Source organism: Varanus komodoensis, unplaced genomic scaffold (genome assembly GCF_004798865.1).
Source record: "Varanus komodoensis strain SLA01 unplaced genomic scaffold, ASM479886v1 scaffold10, whole genome shotgun sequence".
NCBI classification, from domain to species: domain Eukaryota; kingdom Metazoa; phylum Chordata; class Lepidosauria; order Squamata; family Varanidae; genus Varanus; species Varanus komodoensis.
This window is the reverse complement of record NW_025335269.1, coordinates 8,647,035-8,665,110: the sequence shown is the minus strand read 5'-3', so window position 1 is coordinate 8,665,110 and position 18,076 is coordinate 8,647,035. Positions and strand designations below refer to the sequence as shown.

Below are 18,076 nucleotides of genomic sequence, written 5' to 3'. Positions count from 1 at the left end.
CCTGGTAGTAAAACTCACTGACTACTTCTGAGTTGACATATATAAGATTGCATTGTAAAAGTAGCAGCTTCTATATAACACAGCAGCAGGAAAATAATACATAATTATATTCCTACATTCTCTAGACAGAACTATCTGAAAAGCCAGTCAAGATACAAAAATACAATCATCTTGTTTCATGAAGAATGAAAAGCATGTGATTTAGTACAATTGTTTTTTTCCAAATAATATCAATGATATCATTGAATAAACAAGTATCAGTTGACCAACACTGGCAAAACTAATCACGAATAGTGATTAACCTAAAAATAAACACAATGTAACCCACCTCTGTCTCCATGCACCTTTCCATCATAGTTTTTTATTAGTTCTTCAATAAATGTTCCATCCTGGTCAAGAACTTCATCTCCCATATAAGGAATGTTATGCAAAACAGTCTCATCCTCTACCTAAAAATGTGGATAAGAGATAGGACAAATGCAAAATTTCTCTTCCACAAACAGAAGGTAGGTATTTTGAGTACACTGTTCTACCATTTGCATGGTATTGTAAAGCTAAATAGAACAACCAAAAACTAAGACCTCAAAAGCACTTACACTTAAACCACAACATCATACAACATACTCCTCCATATGTGTGAAGGATTAAAAAAAAGGAAACAAAATTTGTCATCTAGTAGACAAACCCTGGGTAAGGCAAGAAACCATGAACTGAACAAACCATGGGTTAGAGTTATATGAAAACCAGGTTACTGCATTAAAAACAATAGCTTGCACTACAGCTGCTCAAGCCACAACCCAACTCTATTTGTGAATTTTTGTATCACCTTCAATGCCAGTTTCCAGGGTAAATTGCAGACAAAATGACACAATTTATAATGCTAAGGTGAAGGCACCTGGAGAGCAAGCTGATTTGGGAGCAGGTATTCCTTAAGCTACCTGGCATGCACATCTTGTAGAATAGAGATGTCCTCTACCCACTTTTAAAACCAATTTAATGATGAGAAGTTACCACCTGAGAAGCTGATGGAAAGTCCGCTTCCACAAGAGGCTCCTAGTCTCCATTCCAACCATACTATGTTCCATGTTAACTCAAAAAATAAAACCAAACCAAACCACCACTGTGTGGTTGCAGCTGTGATGGGTATGTGAATGGAAACTCTTTTCCTAATGCAAGGAAATGAAGATTCCCCACATCACTACCTTTACATCCAACACTATAAGCCATTATCTTGAAGGACCAGGTACTTCTATATTTTTATAAGAAAAATAGCATATAAATAGTAATACGAATAATGTTAATCAAGGTGATGTTTCAGTCCAAGTTAAGTACTGCTAAACCCATCAAATTAAATGGCACAAAGTAAATGGATACTTCTCTCCCACACTAAAATTGGTGAGATGGGGAGGGTCAGAAAAGATCAACAATGGCAAGTTGCTTTGCTAGGCTCGTATCAGCAAAGCAGAAGTGGGTAGGTATTTTTCTTTTCCATACATTGTTTCCTTTAAATTTCCTTCCCAGTAGTTTCAATGAGGGAGAAATTAAAAACACCAGAGGGAGTGCTGACATATCTTTTCACCTGTTACGGGTGTATACTATGGGAACAGAAGAGCTTAGATCCAGCACAATATTCAGTTGCTAACATTTCCTACAATTCTTGTTTCTTAAAAATTTGATTAAGTTTTTTAAATCTTTCCAAATCCAGCATTCTCCGGAGTGATTTATACATACTCGTATATCATCATGCCAGCATGAGCCTGAAAAATCTGTCCATAGGATAAATGAATTCAGATGCTTTCCGCAAATTTGTGTATTTGCACTCAAAAATAATATCAATTAATCTTATAAGCCATCATGTCATTAAGTTTTCTGAGCTACTTATATCCATCAGACACATGGTAGAAATGTCAAAGTTACAGCACACTGAAAAACTGGAAGCAAGCATTATTCAGCTGAAGGCATGCAAAAAGCATTCATTTGGTTCCTATTTTGGTAAGTTAGGCTGCAACTTTATACCCACTTGCTTGGGAAGAATTTCCATTGTAACTGTTGGAACATACCTCCATTGTTAAGATCCATATGCCACTTACCATGAAATTTTGCTGAAGGGGAGACCAAGAATACATTATGGGTACTGAGGCAACAGCATTCAAAGTCTTAAGAGGGATTACTTGTTTTGGAAAATCCAAGTCACTGGTGACAGAACACTGAGAGAAGAAATAAAATCATACTACTTGTAGAAAATTGTTTTTTGACAGGGAGAGCAGCACAAAACTTGTTCAACAAATTAAGGTATGAGTTTTCAGGGGTCCATGTTGTACAGCATTCATTAAATTACAAATGTTAACACATTTAAGAATTATTCAATATTCAATGATTCTTCCTTTCATTACTACTCAGATTGGGTCATTCCTTACAGGGTTCTCTCTCACACAAAAGGGTACTGGCTTTCTACAGCACAGCAATCCATCATAGGAAACTAGCCACAGTGGGCTGTCATGTCATGTGAACCTGGACAACTAAAGATGTTTAGGAGCAACAGGTGACCCTGACAATCCACGGGTTGTTCTAAAGGTTGTTTGACCCATGATTGTTGCCCTATTGTCTGAACATGGACAACCACCTTCATCAAGGATACAAGGAGGGAGTAAGCAAGCTACTCAGTAAGAGGCATGAAATTCCATGGTACTCTCACTAAGCTCACCCAGGCCTCCACTAGTGACAATGCTCCTGTCATGAACAGGTCTTCCTCTTTTCCTCTCCAGCAAGACAAGAAGTATAGCAAGCACAGTCTTTTTGTTAGAGCTTAACAAGTTACAGTACAGTGTAAATCAAAGCCTTCTCTATGAGATGTGGGAGAAGCATCTGTCCATGTAATAAGTTGAATCCAAATTGGTGAATCCCTTCCTTCCCTCCTCTTCAGAAAGATTCTGATTCAAGATGCCTCCTGCTGTTTGAGGGCTATATGGAAGGAACATCAGATGTCAACTTGCTTTGCCTGTCATCTCCTGACAGGATCAAGGAACTCCTCCATCTCTTCCTCCCCAGCTCTGAAATGTCCTCCTCCTTTTCCAAGGTGGGCTGGTTCTTACACACTGCCTCTTTACTAGGCAACCTTGAAACTGCAAAATCTTTTGTCCAACTCTGTCCCTTCTCCTCCTCCTTCGAATCAGATTAATTTAGCTAAACAGACTACAACATGTAACTCAGCTCCGCCAAGTGCCACTTTGGTGCACCCATCACTGGTTCAGCCTCCCTAGGGTCAACCTCTTTTGCAGTTCCTGCAGCCTATTTCCCTTTTCAGAAACAAGTTTTTGAGCTCACTAAAATGATAACCCTCTTCAAAGTGACCAAGCAGCATATTGCAGCAGCTATCACTGGTTTGCTGCCTTCTCAATTTTTAGTTCAGATTTTCTGTAAAATGATCATTTCTTGTGAAAGTGGGTGACCCTTCAGAGCAAGATCCTTTAATTTTGAAGTATGACTCTGACAATTTTCTGTGGTCTTCACCTTTTCCATCCTTTCCCGAGATTGTAGGTGCACAAGAAAGAGGAAAAATGTATCTCACCCTATTTGTGGAAACATGGATTTGTGACAGAGGTCAAAATAAAGGCCTTTTTAAAAACAGGAATTTTCATAGGCCTAAACATGGAAATACGTAGCTATTTTAAATCTGTCAAAAAATTCATTATGCCACCATCTGTGACCAAAAAACAACAGTTAATTTCAGAGATTATAGATCAGTTCTTCCCTTGAACAAAACTTCAGTTAAACAAGCCTCTCCTTATCCAAGGAAGACACTTCCAATAGGGACTATTCTCCTGCTCATAAACAGAATGCAATATGTTGCTGTTACTCAGAACAACCCTGACCAACTTTCCTCCAGTAAAACAAAGACGTGTTAACAACTTTGCAACTGGACTTCTACAACACATCATATTAACCAACCTCCCTGGTCCCACGCAATGAGCTCACAGAAGTCATGATGTGTACAGGTTGTATCCTGCGTTGTTTCCATTCTTGATTTAAGATTTCTGTTCTTTCTTGTATCTTCTGACGGTTAGAATTAAACATACTCTGGAAATAAAATAATTTTTTTAAAAAAAAGTTTAGATAATAACCTGACAGAGTATTTATTGACAAATCTACAAAAAAAATCCATTGTCACTTTGGAAATATGCTATATGCAAGTAAGCATACCTACTATAGATTTCATATACATCTACACCTATTAATACATTTCATCCATCAAGCTACTGTATTTTATCATCCTATTTTTACGATGTCCTTGGCCTTACAGGCAAAAGACAAAAACACACTAGTGGTCTTTTTCAGAGTAAAATGCAGAATTAAACCCAACTTCATTGGAGGATAAAAGGAACTGTATAGAATAGACTGGGTAAATTGAAAAGGAGATACAAAATATTGTACTTTTTCCATCATCTCGTAGATCCACAAGAGAATGCTTTTTATGTACAACAACTGTGAAATGCACCCCGTCTCAAAAATAGAAAACCAAATACAGAGTATTTTCCCTCAATTTGACAAAGAGAAAAGCCTATGTAGGAATTCTGCCATCATATATGGACAAGTTACTTACCTGCAACTGTGATTCTTCAAGTGGTCATCAGTGCATTCACCTATATCAGGCATGTACCATACTCAGTCCAGGAATATTCCAAAGTTGAGAAGCTTTTGACATGAACCACCCTGCAGTCTCCCTGCTCAATTCCTGAAGACCACCTTAGCAGCCATACAGGAAAGAAGGTAGGAAATACACTGTGGCACCAACAGGGAGACTGGGGGGAGGGGACAGTTTGTGTGAATGAACAATTAATCACTCAAGGAACCAAATTAAATGACCTGTTCTTGGTCTTTCTGGTTTCTATGCATAATTTACATGGGAGCAAATAGTGGAAGTTTTGGAGTAAGTACTTAGAAGCCAGCATGAAATTCTCAAAAACTAATCTTGCCACACTAATCTAAGTTTTTGCTTGGGTATTCTCCCTGGTGGACCATGGGAATGCTGTGGACATAATATATCTTGACTTCAGCAAAACTTTTGATGAAGCGCTCCTTGTAATTCTGATTATGAAACTAGCTAAAAGTGGACTAGATGGAACAACAATCAGTTGGATCCATTACTGGCTACAGAATGCACATCAAAGAGTGTGCATAAATGATACCATCTCAGACAGGGGAGAGGAAATGAGTGGAGTACTGTGGGGGTCAGTCCTGGGCCCAGAACTCTTCAGCATTTTTATTAATGACTTGAATGAAGAGTGAATGCTAACTGAATTTGCAGATGATTCAAATTGGATGGGATAGCTAGGAAGACACAAAATTCAAAATGATCTTGATAGGCTGGAGTGCTAGCTTGAAAACAACTGAATGAAATTCACTAGGGACAAATGCCAAGTTCTATATCTAGGAAAAAGTAACTAGATGAATAGTTACAAAATGGGAGATACTTCATTCAGCAATACTAAAAGCAAGAAGGATCTTTTAACTGATGTAGATCACAAGCAGAATATGAGCCAACAATCTGATGTAACTACAGTAAATACAAATTGGGCTGCATTAATAGAAGCATAACTTCTAAATCATGTGAGTTACTCGTTCCCCACTATTTTTCACTTGTTAGATCCCATCTTGAGTATGAAGACTGAGGAGAGAGATGATGGCATATTTCAAATACTTGAAAAAAAGGCCAGGATCCCTTCTTAATCATCCCAGAGTGCTGGATGTGGAAGAATGGGCTTAAGTTACAAGAAGCCAGATTCTGGCTAGAAATTAAGAAAAATCTTTCTGACTTTTAGAACAGTATGGCAATGAAAACAGTTAACCAGGGAGGTCATGGGCTCTCCCTCATTGAAGAGGCAGTTGTCCTGCCATCTGCCAGGGATAATTTAACTTGGAGTCTGGCATTGAGAAGGAGGTTGGATTTGATGGGCTTCTTAGCCCCGTTTAACTCAATTATTCTATGAAATAGCAACATACAGGCCAACTGTCAGAGAACTACAATAATTTATTTATTTGGAACATTTATATGCCGCTTCATTCGCAAAAAGCCTCGGGGCAGCTTCCAAAACAAATAAACAATCTTACAATTACCTTAAAAATCTGGAAACATCTCGGCACAGATATAAAATCAATAAATACAATCAACAATTAAAATAACGTTTAAATAAAAAGGTCTTGGCCTGGTGCTGAAAAACAAGTAACGACGGTGCCAGGCAGACCTCTCTGGGGAGCACATTCCAGTTCTGCCACAGAGTCCACAGCTTTGGGGAGCACTCAAAGTTTGAAAGACCAGTTTCATCATGATTTTGTAATCACCTAAGGCAGGTGATTGACATTACCATCTTTTCCCCAAAGGAGTGAATTTTCCACAAAGGTACAACTGGAGTGAGTGAAGTGGGTTTTCCATAAAAGTACAACTGGACATTTTTTGAGAAAATGTTCCAAAGTTCTAAATAATATGTATCTGGTTTAGCTTATTTACCTAACTCATTTTTTACTCCCTAATGCAGATTCTCCCTCAATAAGCGTACAAAACATCCCATAGTTAGTAAACAGAACTGAAAATGTAATACACATCAATTTTATGTGCAGTATAAATATATCAACTTTTTCTTCATATGCTATAAAATATTAGAACTGAAATATTTGCTTATGGGGAAATTAACAACACAAAATAGTTTAATATTACAGTTGAACAAATTCAAAATTTTATGTAGATTTTTACTGGAATATATGTAAAGACAATAGGATGTTTGTTTGTACTTAACAAAAAATGACTGCACCTGAAAGAACCCTTTTATAAGTCATATATTCAAAGAGAGCTAATATATCAACAGTTTTTGTTTTTTGCTAAGGTAGGTGTAGCAACTTCAGCTTCACTCACTCTCTGCACTGCTTATCAGTTCCATTTCAAGCTGAGAACAATTAATTGAACATTCTGTTTCACTAATGATTAGATGTGGGTCTTTAATATCTACAGAATATTAAATAATTAATAACAAATTTATTAACAGTTGTTAGATTAATGATAGCAAACAAGTGGGAAAAATATGCTATCAATTAAGTGACTGGTATAGAGAAGTTCCCCCTTCATGGATCATTGCCTTGTCGTGGCGAAAGGGCTTGCGTAGCTCAATGAAGCTATGAGCTATGCCGTGCAGTGCCACCCAAGACGGACAGGTCATAGCAGAGAGCTCTGACAAAATGTGATCCACTGGAGAAGGAAATGGCAACTCACTCCAGTACCCTTGATATGACAACCCCATGGACAGTACTAAAATGCAAAACGATATGATGCCGGAAGATGATTCCCTCAGGTCGGACTGTGTCCAATGTGCTACTGGGGAAGAGCAGAGGGCTAGTACTAGTAGCACCAGAAAGACATGGCATGGCATCTGGTCCTATCACTTCCTGGCAAATAGATGGGGAAGAAATGGAGGTAGTGACAGATTTTACTTTCCTGGGCCTCCAAGATCACCACAGACAGGGACTGCAGCCAAGAAATTAAAAGACCCTTGCTCCTTGGGAGGAAAGCTATGGCAAATCTAGACAGCAGACTAAAAAGCAGAGTCATCACCCTGCCAACAAAAGTGAGTATAGTCAAGGCTATGGTTTTCCCAGTTGCAATTTGTGGCTGTGAAAGTTGGACCATAAAGAAGGCTGAGCGCCAAAGAATTGAGGCCTTTGAATTGTGGTGCTGCAGAAAACTCCTTGGACTGCAAGGCAATCAAACCAGTCAGTCCTAGAGGAGATCAACCCTGACTGCTCTTTAAGAGGCCAGATACTGAAGATGAAATTCAAATACTTTGGCCACCTAATGAGAAGGAAGGAGTCCCTGGAGAAGACTCTAATGCTGGGAACAACTGATGGCAAAAGAAGGGGATGGCAGAGAATGAGGTGGCTAGAAGGAGGCACTGAAGTAGTTGGCATGAGCTTAAGTGGACTTTGGGGGATGATGGAGGACAGGAAGGCCTGGAGGAATGTTGTCCATGGGGTAGCAATGGGTCGGGCAAAACTTTGCGACTAGCAACAACAATAGAGTAGTTCGGAATATAGCTATTAATGATGTTAACTTGATATGAAAGTGAAATATGAGTAATTTTGATGATATTTGGGAACCGTTTATTGAGTATGCATTAATAAAAGGAAGTGTTTTGAAAGTTCTCAAGATTCAATGCAGTTTTGGAAGGGGGACGGGACCGCCTGAGAGGACAAATGATTTAACATTTGACCAAACGGCCTGGTGCATCACCAACGGTCCTGCTGGAAGGATGCTCTTTCTTTGTTATTTTGTAGTTTTAACTGTTTTGAAGAAAAAATATTTTTCTTGGTTATTCTTGTGTAAGTTATGAAAATCATTTCTGTTTATTGATTAATATATGAGAAAATTAAAAAAGAATAGAGGTCTTTGGGCAAAGGTTGAGGAGTTTGGACATGTGGCTGCAGTTGTGCCTGCTTATGGGATCTGATGGGCAAATAGCTGGCAACTGTGTGAACAAAATGCTGGACTAAAACGGACCCTTTGTCTGATCCAATACAGCTCTGTTCTTAAGTGAAACAAACAATAATTAAAATTTTCCTCTAATTCAGTTTTCCTTCAGTTTGATATGGAAGAACACTAACAACAGGGAGCAAATACACCATGAAGAGGTCTGATGCAGGGTGAGCCAAGAGCCAAATAAAATATGCATTGCAAAGAATTGCCATACCTTATTTATCCCCCATAAGCAGCTAAGCACTAGGTCTGTCAGTGCTTGCCTTAGAACAGGGGTTGGCAACCTTTAACACTCAAAAGAGCCATTTGGACCCGTTTTCCACACAAAAGAAAACACCGGGAACTGCAAAAACTTTTTGACATCTAAAATGAAGATAACACTGCATGTATCGTTTTTTACCTTAATGCTATGTATATCTTCATTATGATTTAGCTGCAGCTCTTGTTCAGTCACTAAAAACTGTTATTTTTAATCTTACATTATAAACTAGTAGGACTCTTTTCATATAGTTTGAATAGGAGAACAGCTTCCTGAAGAGTCAAAGTCAGTGCTAAAGGGCTGCGTGCATTGAACAGCAAACTCCATAAGTTTGTCAGCAGTAAAAGCAAATGAATCTACCCATGTACCATTAAACGTTCAGTTTTCTTCAGAAACTTTTCTTCGATTTATCTATGGTTGGCCTGGGGGGAGGGGGGAAGCTCAGTAAATCGGTACGGGTCGCAGATATAGGTGTGTTTAGGGACCGATTAGCAGATAAACAGTCAAGTGATATGAATTGTGACAGGTCCCAAGCGCAGCTTTTAACATTCAGATGAAGGAGATTACACCTGGACAAAGAGAATCATTTCAGCAGCGTTTCGTGTAACATGAGAGCCTGCAGGAAGCTTGTTCCACTCTTTCCCTACACAATAGCAGAGGAATGTAGCAATTTACTTAACCAGCTAGCGCAGCCTTCCTGAGTTGATGCCTCATCGTCACCTATTGGTATTTTGTAACTCGGAGCCTCGGTCGCAGATCGGCGGCTGTGCCGGTGCATGTTTTGAGCAACCGAGCCGCAGCAGAGGGATTCAAGAGCCATGTGCGGCTCCGGAGCCGCGGGTTGCCAACCCCTGCCTTAGAAGAACAATTTAATGATGTTCATATACTGTATTTAACCCATCTAACATAATGATAACAGGACAGGCAACTAAGGATAGACACAGATATACATGTGTTGAAAACTTTCCTTTGAAAAATATAACATCAGAAAATTTTCCACCCCAAATCAATGCCTGCTTCTAGGGGGAAAACTGGTCCTGTAAATCAGGGCCTTCAGAGCCATAAGGCAAATGACATATTGCAAAACAATGTAAGTAAATTAAAAATACAAATCAGAACGGTGGAAAGATAAATAAAACTCAAAGCAAGTGGTTGAATTGAAATAACATGATAAGCTACACTATGTAATACCTGTACAATTTCCAGCCTGAAAAGTCTTTTTAAACCCTTCCAACTTCTATCTGAATAACAGAGGTTTTACAATCTCACAGTTCAATTCAGCTGTCAAAGAATTATTCCCTCATATTGGAATCCAGGGACCACCTAGTGCCCCAAAAGGGATTTTGCTGCTGTTGCCAAGAATGGTTTGTGCCATCCAGGTTTAGATGACTCAAAACTCCATTGTGGGTGAAACAATCCCTACTAAAATCCATGGGTTGTCATGATGGCTTATAAATTAAATTTAAGCTACCCTAAAAAATCGATCATGGATTTGCACAACACAACTCACTGTGACTTATAAGCCATGGTGGGTTATGTCAAGGGAACTCAGTGAGAATGCAAGTCAGTTGAATTCTCCTATGTTTCCTATGATGCTACTGCTGTCAAAAAGCTGAGCAAAAGTAAGACCTCAACATTTCAGCAATGCATGGTAAAACTTCTCTACTCTAGAATTCTGTCAGAGTTCTGTGTAGGCACAGAAACCATATGAATGACGCAAAGTAAAGTGCAAGTGCTAAGGAAGCTATGCACAAAATTTATGCTTGTGAAATATGAAATCATACTTCAGTATGTAAATGCTACAGGCAGCAAACCAGCATAGCAATACTAACTGGTGTGCAAAGAAAATGGACGGGGAAGTGCAGTGCAGAAAGGAAGACAGTGCTGCTATTGAAAGAAGATCTTGAAAAATGACTATATATACGCAGTCCCCCTGAATAATCCCACAGTGTGTATGAAGCACTTTGAGCATTTAGAAAATGTATATTGTATAAAGTATCACTACTGACATGAATTAAATTTAAGTAATCTATACTATGGATCATATTAACCTTTTGAGCTCAGTATAACAATTCAGAGAATCATACTCACTATTTAGTGCATTAAAATGAACACATACATGCATTTAAATGATGAAAGCATTATAATAAATTCTCTGAGGTTAAATCCAGATTAACTCGATTAACTGTGCTGGCAGAAGTGAATTTCCCTAGCCACTCCTCTACATAGTGGTTCATGTAACTCTCTGAAAAAGCTACACAAAAGCATGAACAGAGGTCTGAGGGGAAAACGGGGAGGGAGATTTCCAAGCATCAGGTTGAGTAACCATTTGTGACCAGAAAAGCATATCCAGGAGCAGAACCTTATCAGATAACTAGTTTAATATTTTACAACAGCAGCCCTGAATGTCACGTAAGTGGCCACTTTTGAAACTGAGCAGACTTTCAAATGTGCAGTGCAGTAGCACTGCTGCTCAAAGTCAAACCCTCTCAATGGACTGTTTGAATCTGAACTATTCTGCCATAAGAATCCAACTTCTGCAACAAAAGCAGTAGAAACTCTGTACTTTATGTATGTGCAACATCTCTTCCAAGGCCAATACTGAAGTTTTTCCAAAATAGAAGGTAATGTTGAGCGGAAAGCAGCTAAATAGACTTTAACATGAGCAATTGCTGAAATTCAGATAAAGTGAACTTCATTATATTACTAAATGCTGTAATAGTGACTTTTCCTCAGAACCAATATACGCAGCAATATTCAAGTACATGATAAAACATTTATCAACATCGTATTAAACCACATAAATCTAAATAAGAGTCATCTTAATACCTTATTATTGGCATTAGGTGTCTTAGTTACCTTTACTTCATCTGCCCGTCTGAACCTCTTGAGTTGTCTAAGTCGCATATATTCTGATTTGACACGCTTCCTCCAGCAAATTGGTCCTTTCTCAGATTTCTTTCCGGTTTGACCCATGATTGCTCCTGCAAGGCATAGAAACTTGACGTAAGATCAAACACAGTCAACCCTGTATGTCCAACATCTATGCAAGCTGCTCACAATGTGACTAAGGGGCTGTTTATACACGCAAACCACACAAGAAGCCTATTATGAAAATAAGCAAAAAAGAATTCATCCTCTTCTCTCCTTCCTCTCACAAAATGTTCAAGGTTAAGCATAGGTGAATGATAATGGCTAGGAAACTTAAGTTGGCATTTTGATCACTAGTACTAACATGGAAAGATTCTACATTAAGGATGCTTTAACTTAAAGATGCTCCCCTCGATAATTATCACTTGGCAAATCACCCACCCCCAGTGGCCATGGCCTACCTGGAACATGAAAGACCAATACAAAAAGTTGTGGAAGACCAATACAAAAATTGCCATGAGTCTTTTTCAGCATTACTGGAATTCACCCCATAAGGTGACAGACGATCAATGTGCAGGAAAGAGTTGTTTAATATTAGTTTGCAACTGAGAAGCCAACTGGCTCAAAATTACTGAAATGTGCAATTCCAAATTTAAATGCTAAAACACAAACTCCAGCAATTACAGTACAGCAAGTAACCTGATTGTTGCATAAACCACTGCTGAAATCGCAGAAGTTTGTAAGTGGGTAAGTTTACAGGTTTACAAAGTTCTTTTTTTAAAGTAAATTTTATTATTATTTTCTACAAACTAAAAAAGGAAACTAAAAACACCAATCATCAGAGACATCAGACCTACTGGGTCAGCCCCCTAATTTTTTTTATAGCAATCATAGACATATTCAAATCTATGCATAGTCCCGTTTCTCTAGCCAATAATAAAAAGAGTTCCAAGTTTGATACACGTATGTATCCTCTTTCTCCTTCAGAGACAAAGTCAGCCTGTCCATTTCAGTCCAGTCCAGAATCTTTTTTAAAATCAGTTCATCAGTGGGTGGTTCTTCACTCCTCCAATGTTGGGCAAACGGGTTTACAAAGTTCAACAAAGTAAACACTTCTGCTACATTTACAAACTCTTTGCTGCTCAAATGCCTTAACAAGCACTTCAAGAAACACACAATTTCAACTCTGTGATGCTTATTTGTTAGACAGCATTTAATACAGTAAAAGAAAGCCTTTCCAGGGAAACAACTAATGGCTTGAACCACATACAACTAAGACAAGGCAAAACAAAACTGATTTATACCATTTAAAAAATACTTTTATTAAAAATATTCCTAACAAAGTAAACAATAGGTAAAATTAGATTCCATAGAGTTCACTGTTTATTATATAAGCTTAAATACATAATATGGTTCCATTATTCATATAATACTGAGTAATTTGCCTTCCAGTTCCAAGCAATAACTTCTCTCATGGTAACTGTTATGAATAGAATTACAGAGGTGCCTTGTACTTCAAACTTAATTCATTTCAGGAAGCTGTTTGAACTATGAATCCTTCAAAGTTCGAAGCAATTTTTTCCACTAGAAATAATGGAAAGTGAATTAATCTATTCCCAGACCCTAGAGTACCAATTTCTGTAAACTCAAACAGCAAATACAGCTTCCTGAGATGAATTAAGTTCGAGGTTATATACAAGGTGTGATAAAAAAATGTTTGTGTACTGTGAATGTACTGTGTATGTTTAAATAAATTTTAAAAATTACAGTGAAAGACACATTGACATTAATCTTCCTCAAAATACTCCTCCTTGCTTTGAACACACTTACCTCAGAGCTGTTGTTGCTGCCTCAATGTCCTGAATGGATTCAAGAAGAATGGATTCAAGTCAAGACAAGACGAAAAAAATCAAGACTAATCAATTCAAGTCAAGACAAATTGATTCAAGACAAATCAATTCAGGTCACTGAGGCTTTTTTTTTTTGACTTGGGCACACAACTGATGATGTTTTCGCTGCAACTGCATTTTTCACTTCACTTACAGTTCAAACTTAGAAGCATTGTTCAAACTGCATAGCCATTTTACCTTGACTCTAACATTCAAACTCTGGATCATAGGAAATTAAAGTCGTTCAAACTATGAGGCACCACTGTACACAGGTAGTCTGTATCATTTTTCCCAAAATAGTGTAGCGTAGCATGTAGCATGTTTGGGATATTTGTAGTTGCTTTATATTTATCAAGTATAATCTGCCAGAATAGAAAGACCTCCTCACATTTCCACCTTATATGGAAATAGGCTCCTCCACTCTGAAAGAAGACAACTATGATAAACTATTTAAGGAAATTAAGAGTGATTTTGAAAAATGGGCTAATTTGCAATTATCCTTGCTGGGAAGAATAGCACTAGCTAAAATGAATGTATTATCAAAGCTTTTGTTTCTATTCCAAATGATTCCCATAAAAATTGATAGAAGATTTTTTGATAATTTAAATTTTCAAATCTCAAGATTTATATGGAGAACGAAGAAACCAAGAATTAAACTAAAAATACTTCAGGAGGCTAAAGGGAATGGGGGCTTTGGTCTCCCTGATTGGATGCTGTATTATCAAGCTTCTGTTTTAACGTGGTTAAAAGAATGGATAACCTTAAGAAATAAGAGAATCTTGTATCTCGAAGGGCATGATTTGCAAACGGGTTGGCATGCTTTTATGTGGTATGAAAAGGGTAAGGTACATGGTTCTTTTTTAAGTCATTATATTAGGAAATCATTAATGTTGGTGTGGGAAAAGTTAAAGACAAAACTGTATACTAAATTACCAAGATGGCTTTTGCCTATGGAAGCTCTCGTATATCCAAATGCATTGAATTTTGATACGATCGTGAAATATGATGATATTTTGGATAATGATGGAGGATTAAAACTGAATCAAGAAATACAAGAACAAGGATCTAATATTTCTTGGTGGCATAAGGTGCAGATACAATCGAGATATGCTAAAGACTATAGAATGTGGGGCTTTTATAAGGATTTAACAGCATTTGATCAGATGATGCTTAAATCAGGTGAGAAAATGATTAAAAGACTGTATAATTTCTTACTAGATAGGAGAATGGAAGATGAACAGGTTAAGGAAACTATGGTAATGTGGGCACAAAACTTTGGATATAATATTGAATTAGAAAAATGGCAAAAGCTGTGGGAGAGAAGTATTAAGGTAACATTAGCAACTTCATATAAAGAAAACTTGTATAAAATGTTTTATAGATGGTATTTGTCACCAAATAGACTAGCCAAGATGTTTCCAAATATGTCAAATGGATGTTGGAAATGTAAACATAAATTGGGTACCTTCTATCATATCTGGTGGACTTGTGATAAAGCAAAAAAGTATTCGAGTAAAATACATAAATGGCTTGAGGAAATGTTACAAAAATCCTTAGCTTTTAAACCTGAAGTTTTCTTATTAGGCATTATACCTATTGATATTAGTAAACAAGAAATGTACTTTATTTTACATGTAATTACTGTGGCGAGGACTGCATTTGCCCAACACTGGAAAAGTGAAGAACCACCCACCGATGAACTGATCCTAAAAAAGATCTTGGACTGTGCAGAAATGGACAGATTGACTTTGTATTTGAAGGAGAAAAAAGATACTGATTTCTATCAAACCTGGGACTCTTTTTTTATTGGCTAGAGAAACGAGACTTCGTATAGATTCACATATGTTTTTAAGTTATCATAAAAAATGTGGGGGCTGACCCAGCAGGTCCGATGTTTCTGATGATTGATGTTGTTTTTAGTTTTGCTTTGTATTAGGGTTATTTAGAATAAAACTTATTTTAAAAAAGGGAAATAGGCTCCTGTGGTTGTACTATTATGCCAACAGATCAGAGAAAGGGAATCTACAGGTTCACTGTAGTATGGGAAGGATTAGAGACCACCTTTGTGTTACTTTAATTTTTTCCTCTATAACTTTGTGAGATTGATTTCAGTGGTTTAAGCCTAACTAAATGCTAAACCTTGATGCTTATTTCTTCATTTAAATCTATTTCCCTGCTCAGCTTAACCCCCACTTGCTGTTGATCCTATTGATTGAGAAACTAACTATTTGTATATTATTGAAGGAAACTGCATTGTTTGTGTCAGAATTGACTATTTTCTATTCAAAACCTGGCTGGGATATTTGGGTCTGAATAGTAAGGTAAGACTTAAAATGTATCACTTGAAGCCAATTAAACTGTATAGTTCTTAATTGTGCAGTCAGCTGCATCAAGAACAGAGCCTGAGTGACCCTGCAAGTGCCTGAAGAACCAGGAACACCTTTGCAGGAGACTAGCATAAAAGGCTTCCTGGTACTACTTCTCTTTGCCACAGCAGTTTACATTGTTGCCTTAACTTTCTTCTGCTCTGGTCCTCTGCATCACCACATCTTGAACCTTGTTCTTGCCTCGTCCTGTTTGCCACTGCTTGCTCAAATTTGTTCCTGTCTTGATCCTGTGTGCTCCAGTCTGCTCTGCCCTCCTCCTGTACAGTGGTACCTTGGTTCACGAACATTTTTGTTTGCAAACAATTCAGTTTGCAAACAGAAAGTTCAGTAAAATTTTGCTTCCATTCGCATACTCCATGATTGTGGCCATGTTCCTGCACAAACACAATTGTGAATGTGGCCATCTTCCCTGCTCACAGTTGCAGGCAGACCTGTGCACACTTGCTGTGAAGCTTTTTTGTGTGTGTTTTTAGCACATACAGTACTGTACAGTATTATTCAACCCAGCATGACTCCAAAGAAAGTGCAGAGCAAGCATGGTGGTAAAAAGAAAGTGCAGAGCGGTAATGAAGGTGACCAGAACATGCAGAGCAGTAATGAAGGTGACCAGAATGTGCAGAGTGGTAATGAAGGTAACAAGAACATGCAGAGCAAGAATGGTAAGAAGAAGGTTTTTAAGAAAATAACCACTGAATTGAAGAAGGAAATTGTAGAAAAGCATGAGCGTAGTGTTCGTGTGACTGATCTGGTCTCGGAGTACAAGATGGCAAAGTCGACAATCTCGACTATTTTGAAGAATGAAGATGCCTTCAAAGGAGCTTATGTGGCAAAAGGAGTAACAAAGTTAACCAAGCAGAGGACACAAGTGCTGGAAGAGGTGGAAAAACTTTCGTTAGTGTGGTTGAATGAGAAACAGCTAGCAGGTGATAGCGTTAGTGAAGCTATGATTTGTGAAGCCAGGAAATCGCACAGTAATTTACTGCAAAACAAAAAACAAAACAAAAAACCCTCTACAAATGCAACAAGTGTTGAATTTAAAACCAGTACAGGGTAATTTCATAAATTCTGCAAGAGAAGTGGCATCCACAGAAGCCACTTCATAAGACATGGTGAGGTTTCCAGTTCTGACAAGGATGCTGCAGAAGCCTACAAGAAAGAATTCACAAAATTCATGAAGCCAGAAGGATACGTCGCTCAACAAGTGTTCAGCTGCAATGAAACTGGACTCTTCTGGAACAGAACCTATATCACACAGAAAGAAAAGGCACTGCTGGGGCACACGCCCATGAAAGACAGATTGACCGTTTTGCTGTGTGTGAACGCAACTGCCAATCTGAAGATTAAGCCGCTACTGGCGTACCATTCCCAGAACCCTTGTGCATTCAAGGAACAGAATGTAAACAAGGCCAGACTGCCTGTCATGTGGAGGGCCAATGCAAAAGCTTGGGTCACAAGGCAATTGTTCATGGAATGGCTGCACGAGGTGCTCGCACCCACCATTAAGGAATTATCTTTCTGACAACCAACTGCCTAAAAGGTGTCTTCTTCTGATGGACAATGCCCCAGCATGCCCTCCAGCCTTGGTGGATGATATGGATGCTGAGTATGACTTCATAAAGGTCAAGTTCCTCCCCCACAACATGACAGCTCTTCTGCAGCCCATGGACCAGCAAGTGATCTGCAACTTCAAGAAGCTGTACACAAAGGCACTCTTCACCAGGTGTTTTAATGTCACTGAAGAGATGTACTTGACTCTGAAAGAGTTCTGAAAGAAACATTTCAGTGTCCTCCACTGCATCAGCCTCATTGACAAAACCTGGGAAGATGTCACATACCGGACCTTAAACTCAGGCAGGAGGAAACCGTGGCCAGTATGTGTCACTGAACGTAGTGGAGGACATTGGGTCCATGGGCAAGAGTATGGGTCTGGACGTCAATGGTCAGACATAGATGAGCTTGTTGAGGACCATGAGGAGGAGCTGACGGCGGAAGAACTTGCTGAACTCCAGAGTAAGCAGCAGAAGGTGCCTGTTGAGGAGCATTCCACTGAGGAAGAGGAAGACAGGGAGGAGATTAGCAGTGATGTGATACAATCCATTATGGAAAAATGGAGTAAGTGCCAGGATTTGAGAAGCATCACCCCAATATAACT

General features: G+C 38.4%; 1 protein-coding gene across 5 annotated transcripts in view; it reads right to left on the bottom strand.

Annotated features, from left to right (window-relative positions):
• Positions 1-18,076, bottom strand: part of EZH2 (enhancer of zeste 2 polycomb repressive complex 2 subunit) — a 116,864-nt gene that overhangs the window by 35,750 nt on the left and 63,038 nt on the right. For 2 of the 5 annotated variants that reach the window (XM_044453907.1, XM_044453898.1), the window contains exons 2-5: positions 11,607-11,761; positions 3,949-4,077; positions 2,091-2,207; positions 329-449 (exon numbers count right to left, since the gene is read on the bottom strand). In XM_044453907.1, coding sequence (XP_044309842.1) covers positions 329-449; positions 2,091-2,207; positions 3,949-4,077; positions 11,607-11,753 — 514 coding nt within the window. In that variant the 5' untranslated portion in view covers positions 11,754-11,761. The remainder of the gene's footprint in view (positions 1-328; positions 450-2,090; positions 2,208-3,948; positions 4,078-11,606; positions 11,762-18,076) is intronic. The other 3 variants (XM_044453915.1, XM_044453925.1, XM_044453934.1) reach the window with 3 other exon arrangements.